A 21,399-nucleotide genomic window follows, 5' to 3' on the forward strand; every position below is an offset into this window, starting at 1 on the left:
AATTATGAAATTTGTTTATTATATATTAATTACTATATTATATATATTTTTAACTCAAGAACACTAACATTCTAAAATTATATAACTAGTACAGAGGACAGCCAGCATTCAACTTAAAAGTCTACCCAACTCCAAGGTCCAGTTGTTTGCCCATGAAACTATGCCGCCAAGCTATTTGACAAAGGCCTTAATCTATCCCTCAGTATTTTATGGGAAGCTGCTGACATCTTGGTAGGATTCCTTACCCTGCCTCCTGCGTTTTCACTACTAGTGTGCAGGCTCCATCCTTTGAATGGAAGCTGTCAGCCACCTCCACTCTTAGTTCAAGCAAGACATCACAGGGGTTCGCCGGCAACCTGTGTCAGGCTGGTTCAATCAGTTTCTTTGGAGTAATTTGCCAGATGTGGTCCAATAACACTCAACCCTAGGCCTTTTGTGGACTATAGAAGATAGTGTCTTTTTTGCTGGCAGTCTAACATAACAGATAAGACTGAAGATGGTGGGAAACCATCTTAACTCTTGTAACAGTGACTGAAAATGGAGCCAACAGAGAAAGCCAGAGACATTTGGTCTCAAGACTCCAGCTCCAAAATAACTAGCAACAAGCTCTTCTGGAGTCATGGTTCAAGTGATAGAGCACCAGCTGAACAAGCATGCTAAATAAATGAAAGGAAAATCAATCAATGAAGCAATCAATCTCAGTTACAAAGAAATTAAGATCAAGTAGGACTCCTTATTCATTTTCTGTGTTCCTATAACCTCTTAATTAACCTGCCTATGTAACTTACTCAACCATGCTGAGAATCTTAACAGCAGCAGTGAGCTATGACCCTGGATGACAGTTTGACTCACCAAAGCCACTTCCCTTTGCATCTAATACACACTTGCATCTGAAAACACAACAGAAGACTAACCTTTGCAAAAGATTTATTCAGAGGCGTTAACAGGCTTTCCGAGCAACCATGATACCTGGACTTGTTTTGTCATTCCTTGGTTTGAATGGAAGCAAAAGTGACAAGGGAAAAAAACTGTACATGTATACAGACAATGTTCAAGATGAAAAATGTTCAAGGCCGTTTGAGGAAGCTGTAGAGCTGAGGCACGAAGTAATCTTTGTAATGTCCATCAATGAAACCTTTGCCGCTGTTGTGCACGAACCAGCAGGGAACATCTGTTCCAAAAACGATGTCTGTTCTGTAGTCTTTCTGTAAACCTCTGTGAGAGGAAGGATGTGCATGGTTAGAGTTCAGACCACAACTGGCTAGTGGGCAGAGCCAGACACCTGCTTTTCCTTGCTGTTTGTGGCCCCTCTTATTACTATCCCTGCTCATCTCCTGCCTTTTCCTGCTTTCCAAGTCAGGAGAGATGTTAAGAGTCTGGGGCTTGGTTGGAAAGGGCAGAAAATAATCAGTATGCCCTTTAAAAAAATTTTGTTTTCATTTGTGTTGGTCCTGGGTCTTGAACTTAGAGCCTTGGTGCTATCTATCTATGAGTTTTTTCCACTCAAGGCTAGCACTCTACCACCTAAGCCATTATTTCTCTTTCAGTTTTTTTTTTTCCTGGTTAATTGGAGACATGAGTCTCACAGACTTCCTGTCCAGGCTGGCTTTAAAGTATGATCCTCAGATCTCAGCCTCCTGAGCAGCTAGGATTACAGGCGTGAACCATTGACTCATAGAGTGTGCTAGCTTGTAGCTAGCCATGTGTCCTCAGATAATTCAAATAACCTCCATAGAAGTTGACCCATATGGATAGTTCCAGCAAGAGCAAGTAGAAAGAAGGTAGGAATAGAACTCCAAAATTGTGTAGCAAACCTTGTATGGCACTTGAAGGATGAACCTGAGACTCTTGCCTTTGCCTTCTGAATGCATGTCTTAGCTATTTAAGGGCAGTGCCAGCTACTTCTGAGTAGATTCATGGTCTCCACTTGAAGGATTTGAGAAGGCATATGACACACAGCCTACCCTGAATGAACCCACCTTCAAGTTCTGGTATACTCTATGAAGTGCTTGTAGAGGTGAGATGGAGAGCTAGCACTTGCCGTATTTATTATAATAGATGCTCTTTACCACACTACAGAATTTAGGATGATGCCCCCCCCCCTTCTTCCCGCTCATCGGTGGCTGTTGGTAACCCACTGTTGTCTGAATAGTTCCACTGCAATGTTAACTCACTAAGAATCCACTGTCTTACTTCACAAATCTATTGTTTTGCTGGTGCAAGTCCAGTCCTCCAGAGACCTGTTTTGCTACTGGTATTGGCACCCAAGGCCTACCTGGTGACAGTCAGCTTCTGGCCTTTTACTTCCATGCTTGCTTCTGGCTTCTTGGGATCCTTTCCTGGTCTCTCATTAAAAATATGTATCTTTGGCTCATGCATGAACTGACCTAGAAAAACAAAACCCAGACACTTAATAGCAGGTAACCCCAGGTCAAATTTAAAAAAAAAAGAGTCTCATTCTGAGATCCAGGTGACATTTGGCCCCAGAATTTCCAGGGTAGAAATTAGAGGTAAAAGGAGCATCAATAGGAAGGGATGGCCTTCATAGGAAGTCTAGAAGGGCGGGTAGTTCCTGTAATCGCTGTGCTGCTATTGCTGTGTTGGCTCCTTTGCTTTCCACTCACCCAAGTCACTGGTGACCTAGAATGGCCCACACCTGACCAGAGAGTGGAGATACTTTACCGATCAGTCCATGCACACTGGGTGAGAACTTGTTTGTGGGTGGGATATAGATCCCCAGAAAGTCTACATTGACCGGATGCTTCTTCCAAACTCGGTGCAGCAGAATGGAAAAGGACATGTCACTACCCAGGGTGAGAGTCACCACTTTTTGTTTCTTCACTGAGACAAGCACCCTAGTGTGAAAGAAAGTCAACATGGAACTAAATGATTCTAGGACAGACTTCTCCCTTCCATGGTCATGACTGGCTCCATCACTACAATGCCACTGGCTTTCCTGGAGCCTCACCTTGCTTTTGCTATGGAATGTTGCTATTTCAGTTCCCAGCTCTAAAGTCCTGCTAATATGCATGCCTGTAATAAACAACCAATCAGCAGATCCTATCTAGGATGACACAATCATACTGTTTGGAGGACACCCTCCAACAAGGAGTTGGCTACTAGATTTCAGTACAAGAATTTGTTCAGTGATCTAACACCCATACATGTATTGAGTGCTTCCTGTATGCTCTATACTAGGCTATCTAGCTCTGAGACACAACAGTGACCCAAACCAAAGGTCTTTGACCTTATATTTCCTTGTGTTTGAAATGATGATGTGCAGTTCCATTTGAGGTTGTTGTATGGACTTATTTCTGCATCCCTGGGTCCAGGACTGCAGCATAGTACTTGCCTCTGATGAGCAATGTGGGCTGTGTCTGCCCAGGACAAGCGAGATGTCCGAGAGCCATGGTTCAGAGTGATGTTCTCTGTGCTGACTTCTATTTTCAGGTCCTCACTTCGGAAATAAAATCCCAGTTTTCCAAAATAGCTGCTTAGTTTTCCATTCTCAGGTTTCTTGGCACCAATAAGCTGACCATTGACTAAAATTCCTGTGAATAAAAAAATATTTTTCTCTCTTGGGTTCCTGCCATTTATTTGCAAGTAGGGAAACCATGGCTCAAATGGATAAGATTGAGTAATTTGAAAACAATTGTTATTATATTGCTTCAGGATTTTTACTTTATAAATCTAATTTTAGAGCTGATCTATTTCATTACTAAGCTAGTTCATGCTCAGAGTACATATTTTAAGCTATAGTTGTTCAAAACAAGAATATATTTATAATTCAATTTAATGTCTCACTAATTCCCAAAGTGTGAAAAATATGGGATTTCTGTTCAGGTGAGAAAGAAACTCCAATTGCGACAAATTGTGAAGCACGACAAATATCTAATCATCTAATTCAAATATAGCTCAGTTCCTTTACCTGATTTTGGATCAGAGACCAGGTTGAGGATTTTCCCAGGTTCAGAGTCAATATTGAAACAGATATTCTTTTGGCTTTTTGGCAGGTAAATGATGAAATGTGGATCATTTTCAACTGGAAGATGCATAAATAAGATGAATAAAACCAGAATGATAAGAAGGAAGGTGATTTATTGTTGCTTTTGAGACAGGATCTGACTCCAGTGCAGGCTGGCCTTGAATTCTTCTGCCTCAGCCTCTGGATTGCAGGGGATCTCTCTCTCTCTCTCTCTCTCTCTCTCTCTGTCTCACACACACACACACACACACACACACACACACACACACACACACACACATACATATAACCACACTTAGCAGGAAAGTGATTTTTGGATTTTTTGTTTGTTTTTTTTTGGGGGGGGGGAGTCTGGTCATGGGGCCTGAACTCTGGGCCTGGGCACTGTCCCTCAGCTCTTCAGCTCAAGGCTAGCGCTCTACCACTTGAGCCACAGCACCACTTCCAGCTTTTTTCTTTTTGCTTATGTGGTGCTGAGGAATCGAACCCAGGGTCTCATGCATGCAAGGCAAGCGCTCTACCTCTGAGCCACCTTCCCAGCCCCAGGAAAGTGATTTTTGGATAGCATTTTATTTTATATTATTCCTGGACACCTTTAACTCAAGTAGAATACATATTTATTGTGTGTTTCTATATGCCAGGTACTTCTGAGGCATTGAGGACTCAGTAACACCTCATTGCTACTTTACCCAGTTCGTTCCCTCACTGTACCATTATTATGGATCATCTATCAGAGTTTTATGTCATTTCATAAATATAGTGGGAAATTACTTGGTGGCTAATACTAGGCTACATGCATACTAGGCTACATCCTAGAGGTAAAAAATGAACAAGAAAGATACAAGGGATAAGAAGCACACACACATATATGAAAAATACAGGTTGGGCTTAGTAATGTAGCCTGTAATCCCAGCTACTCAGGAAATAGAGATCTGTCTGAGATCAGCGCTAAGCAAAAATCTGAGACTATCTTAGGAAAAGACGTAAGCACAAAGAAAAGAACGGAGGGTTTGATACATGGGGAGATGGCAGCCTCCAAGCCCAGCAAAGATACCTCAGAATACAAACCACCCTCCTGGCATCTTGACCTTGAACCTCCAGCTACCAAAATGGAGATGCGTGAATGCCTGTTATTTACATGCCCAGCCTGGGGTGTCTTTTATGACAGCTCCAGCGAGCTCCAATATATAGCCATCATCTTCCAGCAGAAGGCAATGGTGCCCGTAAAAGCCACTCTGTTTCCCGGGACCTGGTGATTTTATTCACTTACACAGGGCTCTCTGATGGATGGACAGGAGGGAAGGTTGCGATGAAGCTGTCCTACCTCTTATCACATGCGGAGGGGGCGTGGACTCCAGCGGCCGGGCTCCTACAGCAGGCAAAGCCATCACTGGTGTTGGGGAGGGCTGGGCCCACGATGGGATGGATGCTGAAGCGACTTTGCTGCCAAAATAGAGGGCGCCTGTATGGAAAGAGCTTGCAGCCATTAGGTTTGTGGGCCCTGCTTAGCAAACATCAGGCTCTGAGTTCAAACCCGGGTATGGAAATACATTTGAATGAATGAATGAATGAATGAATGATGTGAGAGGTCATGGGTTTTCAAAATTCCCTTGGGAGATATGTGAACAAAAAAAAAAAAAAGTGTGCAAAGACCAAAGTAATAAAGCATGCTCAAAGTAGATTGCAAGGGCAAAGTGGAGGCAAGCAATAGTATGGGATGAGAGAGGGCAGAAGTGCTAGGACTCTAACATCGGGAAGGTACAAGTGGATCATGTCTATAATACTAGCTACTTGGGAGGCTGAGGTTGGGAGGATTAATGTTCAAGGCAAAAACGTCCACGAGACCCTGTCTCAATGGAGGGCAGCTGGAGGCTGTGGTGTGCACCTGTCATCCCAGCAATCAATCATTTGAAGCTTAAAGTGGATGGAGTTTGGCTCAAGAACAACTCAGGAGGGCACTGAGACCCAATTCTAAAAAAGTAACTGTGGACACCAGAGATGGAAGCACGGCTGAGCTGTAGAGCAGCAGCCTAGCAAGGGAAGGGGTCCTGAGTTCAAGCTTCAGTACTGTTGAGAGAAAGAGCGAAAGAAGCAGCCAGCAAGCAGCCCGGTGCTGTTGCCTGTTGCTCCTCCCACCTGAGCACGCCCACCTGAGCAGCAGGAATGGTCCTGAGGAGGGGCATCGGCCAGCATGCGCTCGTCCCCGGCGTCGTTCTCAATCACCATTGACGTGAGGGGCGTCACAATATGGTGTTCTAGAGACATCTGCAGGATGGCCTTGGTAATTTTCCTTTTGGCTGCAGCTGTAGGAGCCAGGCTTCTGCATTCAGGAAGGAAGACATAATAGAACATCATTACATTCAAGGTGAACTCTGGTGTTGGACTTATCAGGTGCATTTCCAGTGTTCCCCCAGGAGTCGGCCAGAGAGCAGGGAATAGTGCAGGTGAGAAGGAACCAGAGCTAACTGCCTTCAGGAAGCGCAGCATTTCATTTAGCTATGCAGTCTCAAGGGGGTGGTTCATCATCATCATCACCATCATCATCATCATCATCATCATCATCATCATCATCATCATCATCATTATTATGGCAGTACTGGGGTTAGAACTCAGGGCTTTTTGTTTGTTAGGTGCTCTTCTGCTGAGCCATGCACCCAGATCTTTTTGCTCGTTTTTTTTTTGAGATGGGATCTCATCATTTTTTCCCCTCAGGCTTGCCTAGAACTCTGATCCTCAGAATCTCAGCCTCCCACATAGCTAGGATGACAGATATTATATATATAATAAATGAACTATTATATAATTATATATGTAATATATAATATACTTTGTTACATATAATTACATATTGTATATTATGTTACATATTATATATATATACATATATATATATATATACATACATATATATATATATATATATATATATATATGCACCAGAGCAGATGTAGGTTCACAGTGAAATTGAGCAGAAGGTTCTAAGCTAATTTCTAAATACCCCATGCATAGCCTTCCTGACTGTGGGTGTCCCACACCAGCATGGTACATTTGTTACAGGTGGCGCTTCGGCATTAGCACACAAGTCAATAGCTTACATCAGGGTTCCTCTAGGAGTTGTACATTTCCTGCGATTGGACAAATGCGATTGCCAAATATCCACCTCTGTGGTATCTCATAGTTTCACTACCCTAAAAGTATTATGTTACACCTATTTATCACCCACTTTCCTGAGCTCCAGGAAGCCACTGATCATTTCAGAGGGCTTTGAGAAAATCAATATTTAATTCCTGAAGTAGTTTGCGCTATGCTTTTAAACACTTGCAGTGTTCCTCTGTCCAGGAGAAGAGATAGTCCTGCACATTTCAAAGCCACAGCTTACAGCCCTGTGTATATCTTATAATCTTCTTGACATCAGGGATTTTCTCTGTGAGCCTGACTATACAATAGTATCTCATTTCCTTCCAGCTAGTTCAGATGACCTTGCTCCATCTCCCCAAGACTCTGATCTCTTAAGTGGAGTGGGGCTTGAGAATGGTGATTTCTATCAGACATCCCCATATAATTCCAAGGCAAGTGGACAAGAAACTATACACTACTCTAGTGTTGCAATTCTTATGTTAGAGCTGAGATGCAGCTTGTTTGGAAGCTAGTGGTGACCTTCCTTAAGGGACATCAGAATCACATGACTGTATTTTCTATTTGGGCAGTAACCTGCTCTCAAGAATAAATGCAAAAGAACTTCCAGTATGCACGGTCATGTGGATGAATCTCATGACACCCTATTGAGTGAAATACGTGAAAATTAGTATAGGCGAAACTATCGGATGATGACAGACATTAGAAGAATGATTCCCACTGGAAATAGAGGAAGGAGAGCAAAAGACCCTGATTCTATGTCTGGATTGAAGTGTGGCTGCATAGGCTACATATACACAACCATCCATTAAACTATACACTTAAAATTCGTGTGCCCCACAGACCTTGTATCCAAGTTAAATGAGTTAACCCAGTTTCAGCTGCAGTTCTGGGGAACAGTGAACATTAGTAATGCAAACCCTACATTAATCACTGCCTCTCTGGGTTCCAGACTCTCCATGTCTCATGTCAAATATCCCAGAGGAACATTTGCTTTTCCTTCCTTACCTCTCTGCCAGCAGCTGATTGATTGTGAGGTAGGCCCACAATTTCTTGGTGAAGTTGGGATCTGCATGCTTGTCTTTCGACAGAAAATCCTCCAAGTCATCCATCTGGGCCAGGGTTTCCAGGACTAAGTCTGTGCTAGCCTGGAGGATGGAAGGTTCCATGGAAGAACATCTAGGTGAACTATAGTTCATGAATTCACATTTCTTTCTTTTTTGGGGGGAGTCTAGTCGTGGGGCTTGAACTCTGGGCCTGGGTGCTGTCCCCCAGATCTTCAGCTCAAGGCTAGCACCCTACCAATGAGCCACAGTGCCACTTCCGGCTTTTTTTTTTTTTTGCTTCTGTGGTGCTGAGGAATCGAACCCAGGGCCTTAGGCATGCAAGGCAAGCGCTCTACCACTGAGCTATCTTCCCAGCCCTGAATTCACATTTCTGGTACCAGTTGTGAGTGACTTAGAACACTATCCTTTCAGGAGGAGATGGGGAAGAGGTTTTTCTGGGGAATTAAGACATAGCTCGGGGGCTAGGCTGGCAGGTGGGTGTAAAAGTGAGAGTTTACAGAGGAGTTAGGAAGATGGCAGAGATATTCTCATTCCTTCTCTCTTGTGGGGTCCATTCTGCACACATAGGATTCTGGGCACACAGAGGATTGGCTTGTTAACATGCAAGATCCTAGGGGCCGGTTAGTATTTTCAGAAGAAGCAGAAAAGCAGAGATACCGAAGTAGCTGTGATGATGCTCTGTAGTTGCTCCAACTTATTTGGCTCAAATTTCCCCGTCACTACAATTTCGGAACCTCCAAAGTAGTTGTGGAAACTGTTCTGGGTCACATCAGTGATGGGCGGGGAGGGGTAGTTGAACTGAACATTCCGGAGCAGGGGAGTAGAGACCTGGTTGTAGAATTTCTACAATTTAAAAAAGGGGGAGAGAGGACATGCAGAGAAGTGAATTATTTTCATACCACTTTGTAGCTCTACACATTCTTCTCAGGGTTTTCACATGCTTGGTAAATAGCTATTTGTTTATTCTCATGGGTTTCTAAGACAAGGAAAAATACTCATGATTCCTAAGTGAAAAACTCCTCAGAGACAGAGTTGTTGAGAAGTGATTTATGATTTAAGGGCCAAGTGTTTTTCCCTTTCTGTTATGGTCAGCATGAAAAACTCATGGCTACTCATAAAGATAAGCCAGCTGGGCTGTGTTTCCCTGAGTCAGAACATTATGTTCTATGGGTCCTCAGGTTGATATAGGGTTCTTGGCATTGAGCTTGTTTTCTTGTTCACTTTAACCAAGTAATTTGAACCTTTCCTGATTAAGAAAACAGAGGCCACAGTTCAGTCTATTTTACATGATTTTTTTAAAGGATATCCATGGGGTACCAGTGGCTCACGCCTGTAATCCTAGATATTCAGGAGGCTGAGATCTGAGGATCATGGTTGGAAGCCAGCCCAGGCAGAAAAGTTTGTGAATTTTTTTTTTCTGGTCATGGGGTCTAAACTCTGGGCCTGGGCACTGTGCCTGAACTCTTCAACTCAAGGCTAGCGCTCTACCACTTGAGCCATAACGCCACTTCTGGTTTTTTTGGCTTATGTGGTGTAGAGGAATTGAACCCAGGGCCTCATGCAGGTAAGGCAAGCACTCTACCACTGAGCCACCTTCCCATCCCCATGTGAGATTCTTAACTCCAATTAACTACCAAAAAAACAAGAAGTGGATCTGTGGCTTAAATGGTAGAGTATAGTCTTAAATGGAAAAAGCTAAGGGACAGCCTACAGGACTTGAGTTCAAGACCCATTACTGGCACACCCACACTCATGCACATACACACACACACACACACACACACACACACACACACACACACACACACACACACACACAATATCCAATGCATTGTGAAGAGTGAGCAAGTAGTCGTCATAGCAGGAAGAGCAACTGCTGTGTGGGAATGGAGAGACCTGTTGGTTCAGGACTAGGGAAGCCTGTGCCCTGGTCTGCTTTGCTGCCTCCAGTCGACTTGTAGTGCACAAATACAAGGATGGAGGGAAATGAGTAAGAAAGGACTTGAAGACTTCCTTGGCCATGGCTGAAATACTAACGCATTTGAATTAAACTTAGCTGTCTCCTTTAGGATTTGGGTACTTCAGTAATTTCTAGTAAGGGGGGAAACACCAGAAAAACTATTACCTTGAGCTGGGAGGATGTATCCTGGTTACCATAAATTCTTTGGGCAATTCCACGATTATCATTAGACAGTCGCTTCAAAAAATCATAGTCAACATCAAATCCTATTCCCAAACTGAATAAGGAGATATTGTCTTGCATGTTCTGCTTTACATTTTTTTGAATTTTGGACAGTTTTAGTTCACCTAAAGTTGGGGGTGACAGAAAGAAAAAAAAATAAGGAACTACAGAACTACTATTATCAAGTTTTTAGAAAATCCAGAAAAGGTAATATAGCAAAAACAATAATTGATCAAAATTAAAAGTGCATTTGCCTTTTGATTCAATAACTCAACTTCTAAGAATTTTTATAAATGCACTCATACATGACAAAGTGAAGTATGGGCAATGGCAAACATGGCATATGTCATTTGGGAATAGCACCATATTAAAACAATTTACATTTAAACAGTGCAATACCATGTGGTTAGTAAGAACACAACAATTTTTATGTATTTATACTGAATGATTGCAAAGATTCCTCCTGCTCCTCCTCCTCCTCCTGCTCCTGCTCCTGCTCCTGCTCCTCCTGCTCCTGCTCCTGCTCCTGCTCCTGCTCCTCCTCCTCCTCCTCCTCCTCCTCCTCCTCCTCCTCCTCCCTTTTTCTTCTTCTATTGGTCCTAGGGCTTGAACTCAGGACCTGAGTGTTGTCTCTGAGCTTTTTTGCTCAAGGCTGCCATTGAAGTAAAAATCCTCCCTCTAGGATTTCAAGCATGCATCACTACAACCAGCACTCAAAGACATCTTTCAAAGAGGAGGACACATAGTATATTTCTAGAATGCATTTCTATGTACACATGCACATGTGCACAGGCATTATGTGCACATAAACATATATGTGCAAATGCGTCTATAGAGCAATGCAGCAATGTATGACCTATCTCTAGAGACATAACCAATGATTCACTCTAGGACAGAAACTGGATGAATAAGAAGGGGTAAGAGTGAGAATAGATATCATTCCCTCCTCCTCTCCCTGCCCCTGATCCTGGGGCTTGAACTCTGGGTTTGGTGCCCTCCCTCATATCATTTTCACTCAAGACTAGAAGTCTACCACTTGAGCCACAGTGCCACTTCCAGCTTTTTTCTATGATTAATTGGAGATAAGAGTCTCATGGACTTTCCTGCCTGGGCTGGCTTCAAACCTTGATCCTCAGATCTCAGCCTCCTGAGTAGTTAAGATTACAGGTGTGAACCATGGGTGCTGGCTATAATATTTCCTTTCATATGATTTTATTCCAAAGTAGAATTTTAAAAGTTATCTAATCTGAGGGAGAAAGCATCGAGTCTACAGCAAATACATATTAACTATCTGTCTCATTATTAATAAAATGGTTGCTTTGGTCTTTCTCAAACTTTGGGTGTGATGTTAGTTAGAGTCTGCCAGGTTGTTCTGTTTAGCTGTGACAGTTACAGATGAGACACATCCTTGTCTACACGACAGCAGTCAGTACAACACAATCTACTCCACTTGTCCTTACATTTATTAGCATAAGGACACAAATAAACTACACAAAAATAAAAGCAGAAAACCAAACGTGGGAGAGTTTGAACCCAATTAGGATGTGAATAAGAAACTGGCATAAGGGTAAGAACAATGATTTACTTAAAGGTTGTGTCACACATGGCTCTAGCTGCAACCAGGAGAAATGGAAAACAAGAGAAAATGTGATATTCTGGCCTTTGGATGTACCCTTAGGAGAGCTGGAACACATATTTGTCATTCTTAACTTATAAATTCCATTTTTCCATATACCTATAGCTGAGAAAATCAATGCCTTACACCAGTGTGCATTAGCAGTTCTCACATCTCATGCGTAGAATTCAAACTCAACTTTCCCTGTATGGAGGAGGGGAAATTGAGACACTGGAAAGCACCATTGAAACTACCTGAGGACTCACTTGGGGGAGGGGGAAGTGAGGAGTGCTTCCAGGTCAGGGGACTTCCTGTAGGAAGGAAGGGCTTAGAATAGTCTTACAAACTCGAGTAAATGGCATTAGAGTTTTCACATAAGCAAAATATGTTTTTTAAGAAGCACCAGTGAAAATTTTTGTCACGAGAAATATGAAGTGATACTTGCCTACTGTCGGATCTCCATCAGAAACTAAAATGATCAGAGAAACTGAGTTCGGGTCCAACAATCCCATATTGTTGGCTTCATTCAAAATGAAGATTGCCCTCAGGAGTGCTTCATTGATATTTGTGCCTGGGGAAGTAATACAATGTATTATTGCACAGGCTTTCTTTTCACACACATAATTACTTCTTAGATTCAGGTTTGTCTGTCAGGTAGTTATGGATGCACAACTTATTCAATGTTGAAATCACTGTATTGCTTTCCAAGTGATGCAAATTTTGCTCTGCCTGATCATGATCCCTCTACGCAGTGAATTATTTTAAGTGTCCTAAGCCTTTCAAAACATCAGTCTAATATTTTGCAAAACACCAAATTCAAAGGTACAGTTACATTTTAGGTGATACAAGTAAAAAGAAGGCCATGATGATGATGATGATGATGATGATGATGATGATGATGTTTTACTCAGCCTTTTTTTTGTAAAAGGTTGGAATGGTAGACTGGACTTTCTCCATAAACAGTGTTCAGTACTCCACAATAAATATATTATTTAGTGTAGATCACTGCAGACTGGCAAAACCCATAGTTGTAACGGATAATGGTTCTTTTTGGTAGTACCAGGATTTGAACTTGGCCTCATATTTGCTAGGCAAACACTCTGTCATGTCTCCAACCCCTTTTTGCTTTAGCTCTTTTTTGGATAGGGTCTCACGTGTTTTATTGGCCAAGGACCAGCATAGGACTGTGATCCTGTTATCTAGACTCTTGGCTAGAATTAGAGGTATAGGCCATAGTATTCATCTCCAGTAATGATGTTTAAGATTTGAACTGCATGAACGTTTCCCAGTGGGCTTTAGGCCACACTTGCTCACCTCCAACAGGATGGATTTTTTCAATATATCGCTTGGCATCTGCAATTTGTGTTTTAGTAGCTGGAACTAAGTCGTTTCTCCAGGTTCGAACATTGTGATTGAAATCAACCACAGAGAATTGGTCTTCAGCTCTTAGGTCATCCAGTATTGTCTTCATGGCTTCCACAGTCTATTGCAAAGGAGAATAAGCAAGGGTCTCATTCCATAAACTCTTAAGTCGGCACACAATCTAGGAGAACCATTAATTACCCTTGCCATCCCCCAAGTATTCACTCAATATGAACTTCAAGAACACCTCTTCGATCCACCTCAGTAAACACAGACATATCCCTTTTCTATGATGAACATATAAATGGACTTTTGGAGACTTACATTTTTATTGTCTGATTTTGTTATGTACTATCAGCTTGATGAATCCTAGTTTAAGTTAAGGATCACAAACATTCTCAAGTCTATCTACTCATCGTCTTAAATTACTATCTCTCTCTCTCTCTCTCTCTCTCTCTCTCTATCTATCTATCACCTATCTATCTATTTGCTTAGAAATGGGGTCTCCCTATGTAGCTCAGGTTGTCCTGGAACTCACGATTGTCCTGTCCTCATGATTCTCCTTCCTCAGCTTCCCAAAGACAAGGCACACAAGGTGTATGCCACCACCACTGCCATAAACTACCCTTTTTGTCTTCTTTGTCTAGACACTGACCACCTCTCTCTTCCTCTACTTTAGCTGATGATCTCAACAACTACTCCACTGAAAAAGCTCAAGGAATCAGACATAAATTTCCATACACTCCTTCTATCACAAAAGCCAATCAGCCAGTATTTCCTTTTCCCTGTTGCTAGATAGTATAGAGCATCAAGCGGTATTTCTACTGGCTGCAAAATCACCTACTGCAAACTGGACTCTATTCCCTGGCATCGAATGAGGCCATAGTTCCTGTAACTGACCTTAACCCCTTAAATCTCCCTCTTCTATTGGTTCATTTCTATAAGCATAAAACAGGCTGTGATTTCTCACCTTTCTAAGAACTTCATTTGTACCTCCTTTCTGCATTTTCCAGCTTCCCTTTCAATCAATTCCTTGAAATAAATTGCTTCAGTGTCTCTTAAATTTTCTCTTGCATTCATTCTCATTGTTCCACTGCAACCATCCTTGTTAAGGTCCTTAATGACCTTGAAGTCGCCAAGCACCGTGGACTTCTCACCAGATTCACCCATCTTCAGCATTTGGCTCATGGCTCACTATCTCCTTAGTACAGTGTCTTCCTGTGTCTTTATTAGTCCTTTCATTAGCTTCTCATTACTCTCTACCATTGTCCTTCCCTTGTTTTGAGCCACAGAGCCACTTTCTGTTTTCTGGTGGTTTATTGGAGATAAGAGTCTCACAGACTTTTCTGCCCGGGCTGGCTTTGAACCATGATCCTCAGATCTCGGCTTCCTGAATAGCTAGGATTACAGGCGTGAGCCACTGGTGCCTGGCTGTCCTTGGCTCTGCTAATCACTGGCAAACTCTATCCTTCCAACTGTTCAAAGTAAAATCCTAAGTGCATCTTTCTACTCTTTGTCCTCTTAACTCACAGCCAATCCTAAAGAAAATGTTTACTTTCAAAACAGATTACAAAATTCAACCATACCATATGCATGCCTGCAAATCGTGATCCAAGCTATCATGTTTTAGTTGTACTGGAGTTTGAACTCAGGGCAAGTGCTCTACTACTCGAGCCACCTCCACAAGCCCCTCCTGTTTTTGCTTTAGTTTTTCTTTAGGTAAGGCTGAGTTCTTGGCTGGGCTGGCCTCAAACCTTGAACCTCTTATCTATAGCCTTCCACCTAGCTAGGATCATAGGCTCATACACCCACAGCTGACTTACTAATTAAGATGCTGTCTCAGCTGGGTGCTGGTGGCTCATGCCTCTAATCCTAGCCACTTAGAAGGCTGAGATCTCAGGATCATGATTCAGAGGCAGCCAAGGCAAGATAGTCCATGAGACTCTTATCTCCAATTAAGCACCAGAAAACCAGAAGTGGTGCTGTTGCTCAAAGTGGTAGAGCACTAGCCTTGAGCACAAAGAGCTCAGGGACAGTGCCCAGTGTGAGGTCAAGCCCCACAACCAACCAACAACAAACAACAAAAGATGGAGTCTCCCTAACTTTTTACCAAGGTATGTTGGGATACGCTGTGGAGACCACCAGCCTCTTTTCAATATAGCAGCTGGAGACCACTTGGCACGTGTCACACGCATTACTCCTCACCTGTCATGCCCTTCCTTCATTCAAATCCTCCTAAAATTCTCTGTTTATCTCTGAATAAAAAGCCAAAGTTCTGAATGTGACCCAGGAGGCTTTGCAGGATTTTCCCTACCTCTTCCTTCTCAGTTCCCATTTTCGATAGCTTTCCTCCACTGTCTAACTTCCTGTTATTTGCTGTTATTTGTCCCTGCTTGTCACATATCTGACTCAGGCCCAGTGAACTGGCTGTCCTTGCAGCCTTCTAGATACCTGCATGCTTGCTTCTTCCTTTCCAAATATTTCCCGAAGGATTTCAAATTAAATCACCTGGTTCCTTCACAAATTCGTTTAAAATAGTCGTTCCCTCAAAGTGTCTCTCATGATTCTCAATGTATTTTTCTCCCCCTCTCTTCCTCTCCCTCCCCCACCTCCTCTCTGATATTATTGCATTGTTAAGAAGGAATCCAAAGGCTGTGTATGGTAACTCATGCCTGTAAGCCCAGCTACTCTGGAGCCAGAGATCATGGTTCATGGATGGCACAGGCCAACTTAGCTCAAGACACTACCTGAAAAACGAGCTAAAAAAGCAAAAGAACTAGAGGCACGGATCAAGTAGTGGAGTGCTTGCCTAGCAAGTCCAAGGCCCTGAGTTTAATCCCTGTTACTATAAGGTGGGGGTGGGGGACAAGATAGAGGGGATCAAAAGAAGCCAAGCGTCTCACCTACCCTTGCAAGTCAGGTCACTTACTTGTTTCATCTTGATTCCCCACATGGAGCCACTAACGTCAATGACGAAGAGGATGTTTTTGGGAATTGGGTCCAGGTTCTCGGGAGCAAAGAAGTGGACAAAATATCCATTAAATATCTGGAAAATAAAACATACATGTGAGTCAGATCACAATGAATGTTTACGGGTAGGGAACTATAAGAGGAGAGGTGGCTAATGGGAAACAGAGACACAAGGCTTATGAAGCCAAGAGCAGGGGTGGAAGATGGGTACACATCCTGATCCCCCCTCTGCCGTTCCTTCGTGTTCCTCTCCTCCGGAGGTTTGGGCCTTTTTCCCACCAGTTTCCTCGATCCTCCGCTCTAGCCAGCCCATAGAGTGTTGGGTGCTCTGCTAACCCACTACAAGTCAGGCAAAGTTTTCTTCCTTGTGGGACTCACGGCCAGTGGTGATACTGATCAGGAAAGGTCTTTAGTGTCATGATTAGCAAAGTAAAGGGCTCCCAGAGACCAAAGGACAAGTATCTCCCTCAGATGGGAAGGCGTCCCCAAAGAAATGGCTTCTACATTGGAATCTGAGCATGAGCTTGGAGTCAGCCTGCCATTGTGGCTGAGGGCTCGAATAGGAGTGGGGAGGAAGATTCCAGACAGTGTTGAGAGAACAAGGTACACTTGGGGATCTATTGATGCTCCAACAAGATGGGGCCATAGAACTCAAGAGATGAGGTGAAGAGTCAGAACACAAGAGAATCTGCATTTTTCTTGAAGTTAATGGGAGGCCATCCAGCTAGATTTCTGTCTCTTATTTGTCTTCTACAAATTGGCTTGCCTAATTCTTTCTCCTATTCTATCCAGGACACTACAATCCCCAGCTACAGGCTGTGTGGCTGTGGCCTCTACTATTCTTCTCTATCCTTCATCCCTGTGGAAACACATAGATTCTGTTACAGAGAGAGAGAGAATAGATTAGCATGAGACCCCGTGAACTTTTACCTAGCTTTTCCTGACATAAAAGATGATGCCTAGTGGCAGACCAGAGAAATCTGTGTGGAGTTTCTTCTGTGGAGCCATGACACTGGCCTTGTGGCTAGAAAGCAGGAGTCTCTGGGCTTCAGTGTGGTAGCTCACATGAGTCTGTTCACTTACCTCAAGCTCTCCAGCCTTCTCTTCTCTGTTCACATCGTACATCACCACCAGTTCCCCATCTACTGCTGTCTCTGAGCAGTTGGGGCATTTTCTTTGCTGTTCTATTGTTGGCTTGAAAGAGACATGTGCCTGGAAGGAACAGGACATCAGAAATTGGTCTTTGTGTCCAGCCCTTGCCAGCAGGGGAGTGTGGTAGCCTCACCTGCTTCTGCACAGGTAAGGGGGATTTCCTTGTGGGCACTGTGCATCTATCCACTCACATGAGTAGCTCCCCACCCCCATTATTTTTCAGTACTGAGTTTTAAACTCAGGACCTTGTGCTTGCAAGGCAGGTACTCTAAGTCCTTGAGTTATATCCTTATTTCTCTTTTCCTTTAGTTATTTTTCATGTTGGTCTTGCATTTATGCCTGGAATAGCTTGAACTGCAATCCTCCTATTTATACTTCTCATGTAGCGAGATAATGGTACTTAGCACTAAACTCAGAGTTTCATTAGTTGAAGGGGTCTTGTCAACATCTTGCCCAGGCTGGCCTAGAACCACTATACTCCCACCCTCTGTCTTCCAAGTAACTAGGACTGTAAGCTTAATCTACCATGTGTAGAAGAGCCAAAGCTTTTGAGAAGAAACTGTGCCAGGCTGTGATGTTGTTTGCCAGGCATCAGGCCTTTTAAAAAGAGATTCAGAGAATGTCACCTTTCTGCCAGGAAGAGAAGGCTCCTGGCTCTGAAAAGAATCTGTAAAAGGTTCTTAGAGGAGTTTGACGTCTCTCTAGTTGCTTGTGATTGGCCAGGAAGGCCAAGAGAATTAAACTGAGTATTTCTTGCTATGAGTCATAAAGAGTCACCATGAATCTGTGAGGCAGGCTGTAGGTGCTGGTCAGTAGGATAGTCATTGATCTAATGGAATGAAATGATGGGAGTTATTTTATATGTTGAGTGGGAAGTCTAGCCTCTGCTTATGGACCACTGTTCATAGAGCAAGTGCCCTCAGTCCAATGCCAGGTCACAAGGGAGACCAGAAGTCAGCAGCTAATGGCCACTTATATGGGTAGAAACATGGAGTATTTATGGTACCTTCTGGGCCCCTTTAGATATGACTGGAACACCATCGAAATGGCCATCAAAAGTGTCAGGAACATGAAGGAATCTTATTCCCTGAGGTTCAATAATCCACACGTTTGCCTGGAGGTGAGAAAGAAAATAAGCTGCGGCTTTAAAGGTCTTTAAGTCTTTAAGCAGTACAACTACTCATATCTCCTCTGATGGTTTTATCATCACCGAGTATGCTCAGCATGATTCTGTAGCATTCTGGGAAATTCTTTATGTTATATATCATCCTGGAAGTTCTTTAAATTCCCCGGGTTGTGATTCTACCATTTCCAGCAACTCAGACACTCTACTGTGTCACTCCTCAGGACTCGTTTCCTCTCTGGGATGACTTGGGAGCAACCCAGAAGCTCCCATGTGCTGGGAGCTGATGGCAGTGTTCAAGTGCTGGAAACTTGAAGAGGTGGCACCTTACACTAGGGAGTTAGGTCATGGGGTCGTCAAGCCTTATGGAATGAGTTAGCTTGCAAGAGAGTAAGTTGCTATAAACCAAGGTCACTCCACAAACCTCCCCCTTTCTAGAAGCACAAGGCAGGTCTCTTTCTATTTTTCCACTCTATTTTTATGCACCCACGGGTCTTTGACCCTTGGTGATGGTGACAGTCTGGCTGCACCCTCCAGCCACTTGTAAACCTCTCCACCTATCAGGTGTCCACTTTCAGGGTTTTGGGGAATACCTAAAAATGGAATCATATACTCTTCTTCATACTATTCCGTTTTTATTTATAGGCACTTTCATGTTGTCAGAGAAGAAAAGAAAGGAAAGCTATTGTTAAATTATTCTACATCTCTACATCTACTCTATAGTTCTGTCAAAAATAAATATTTTCTTGGGCCTTTTAGTTCTTTGTGTTATTAGGTGTGTGTGTGTGTGTGTGTGTGTGTGTGTGTGTGTGTGTGTGTGGTCTCATCATCTGATGCAATGGCTGCCTCATCATGGTTACAAGGGATTATAAGTATTGAGCAAGACAATGTGGGTGACTAACTGGCACACATTCATTATCATTGTTAGAAAAGTAACCAGAATTACATAGCTGTGTGGGACATCTTGGCCTGGAGGAAAAGCATCTTTATTAATTCACAGAAAGGCACAGTATGTGTTATAAGAAGCCCAGAAAAGAGCTCAATCACATATACCTTGAGAATAAAATGCTATGGTTTATCAGGTGTGCAGATTTTCAAATTAGAATTACAATTGCACCTATCTTTTTTTTTGTCTTTTCTTTTTTGGTACTGGGGATCGAACCCAGGACATTGCACTTGCTAGGCAAGTGCTTTGCCACTGAGCTCTATTCCAGCCCTGAAGGAACTATCTTTAGGAGATAGTTGGGGTAATTAGGGAAGACAATTTAATATTAATTTAACTCCTATTTCCGTAAATCCATCTTACCAATGGGTGCTCTCCAACTATGTCCCTAAGTCCATCTCACTTATAAATAAGGAATGCAAATATTCGTCTCTTTGTTGATAAGAAAGTAGAAACTTGGGGAAAGTCGACTGTTAGTCAGTGTTATGGGTTAAATAATAGTCTCCTGAAAGATATCTTGTCAAATCTACAGGACCTACGAATGCAAACTTATTTGGAAAAGGTGTTTTGGGGGATAAAAGTAAGCTAAGGAAATGGAATCTTCTTTTGGTCCCTAAATCCAATAATAAGTCTTCTTCTAAGGGGAAAGCTGAGGGAGACTTAGGATAATCAGGGGAAGCAAAATGATCAAGAAGGAAGAAAGTAGACTTACAAAGCCACAAAAATCGCTGGTCAAGATACACCATGGCCAGATAAGAAGATACAAGTGAAGAATTCTAATCCCAATAGGAGTTAAGATTTCACTGTAATTATTTCATCCTTTTTTATTGTCTATATCTATGAGCAAATCATAGGGACTCTGCTAATGCCTTCAATTCAGACTTCGGACTGGGAGATAATGCAGCTCTGTGGTGGTAATTTGTTTCAGCATCCCTGGAACCTTATTATATTAGCCAATATTATTATAGTCAGCGATGAGTTAAGCTGGTGTCAGAATCTACAAAAAAGCGATATGATTGACCTCAAACCAAATCTTTTCGGTCTACTATATCCATATATTTGGGAGGTGGGTGGGATAAGAACAGCAAACACCACTGGTAGTGGTCAGGATCAGAAAGTATAAACTGAGGCTGGGAACCGTAGGGCGATGGGATGTCGCACCCTTGCTGCATCACTTTGGGGACCCAGGCTCACCTCCAAGTGTTTGGCTAGCCGGCCAGGCTGTAGATGAAGCCTGTGCTCGTAGGATCCCAGCTTCCTCCACTTTACCTCCTGGTAATGAAGTTCAAACTGTGCTTTGGCTCCAGGAAGGATGTTTACTTCAGTTTTGAAGTTCTCCATATCAAGAGCGGTGCTCCTATGTGCGAGAGTCCCCCCCCCCCCATCATCAACATGCGACCACATGTGAGTCCTAGCATCTAGACACAGGTCTGTACCCTAGGTGACCAGGCCTGCTCAGTGATTCATGAACAAGGTACACCAGAGAAGAGTACAATTTCTAGATAAGTTTAATCCCACCAGGAATTTCAGTCACTTTCCCTCCCTGATCGAAGCTTTTCTAGAGCTTCTTACAGATTTGAGGGATATCTGGAAAAGACTACCACTGACTGGCCCCTGAAGTAGCCTATTGCATCTCCCACATGGTAGTTCTGCGGGATAAGCATCGATACTGTCATTTTATTTAGATGATAAAAAAACCAGGCTCACCGAGGAGGAGGACTCTGCTCAGGACTCCACAGTGAGCCAGGTGTAACATCAGGGATCAACCCCAAGTTTACCTTCCCCCAAAGACAATTCTGCTTCCTTACTCTATTCTGAGACTTACTGAGAGATTCTTCACATATTTTGCAAGTGTTTCAGGGAGA

At 42.9% G+C, this 21,399-nt stretch overlaps 1 protein-coding gene across 1 annotated transcript in view; it reads right to left on the reverse strand.

Moving 5' to 3' along the window:
• Positions 1-1,011: 1,011 nt before the first annotated feature.
• The window catches only part of Itih2 (inter-alpha-trypsin inhibitor heavy chain 2), a 31,147-nt gene continuing 10,759 nt past the window's right edge, over positions 1,012-21,399 (reverse strand). The window contains exons 6-21 of the mRNA XM_042686148.1: positions 20,729-20,891; positions 18,475-18,582; positions 17,400-17,528; positions 16,276-16,392; positions 13,299-13,467; positions 12,430-12,555; positions 10,313-10,494; positions 8,845-9,030; positions 8,129-8,268; positions 6,136-6,305; positions 5,310-5,447; positions 3,929-4,042; positions 3,353-3,551; positions 2,683-2,855; positions 2,276-2,387; positions 1,012-1,215 (exon numbers count right to left, since the gene is read on the reverse strand). Of these exons, the coding sequence (XP_042542082.1) occupies positions 1,068-1,215; positions 2,276-2,387; positions 2,683-2,855; positions 3,353-3,551; positions 3,929-4,042; positions 5,310-5,447; positions 6,136-6,305; positions 8,129-8,268; positions 8,845-9,030; positions 10,313-10,494; positions 12,430-12,555; positions 13,299-13,467; positions 16,276-16,392; positions 17,400-17,528; positions 18,475-18,582; positions 20,729-20,891 (2,374 nt within the window). The 3' untranslated portion in view covers positions 1,012-1,067. The remainder of the gene's footprint in view (positions 1,216-2,275; positions 2,388-2,682; positions 2,856-3,352; positions 3,552-3,928; positions 4,043-5,309; positions 5,448-6,135; positions 6,306-8,128; positions 8,269-8,844; positions 9,031-10,312; positions 10,495-12,429; positions 12,556-13,298; positions 13,468-16,275; positions 16,393-17,399; positions 17,529-18,474; positions 18,583-20,728; positions 20,892-21,399) is intronic.

Source organism: Dipodomys spectabilis, unplaced genomic scaffold (assembly GCF_019054845.1).
Source record: "Dipodomys spectabilis isolate Male_0828 unplaced genomic scaffold, ASM1905484v1 ptg000096l, whole genome shotgun sequence".
In the NCBI taxonomy this organism is placed as follows: Eukaryota; Metazoa; Chordata; class Mammalia; order Rodentia; family Heteromyidae; genus Dipodomys; species Dipodomys spectabilis.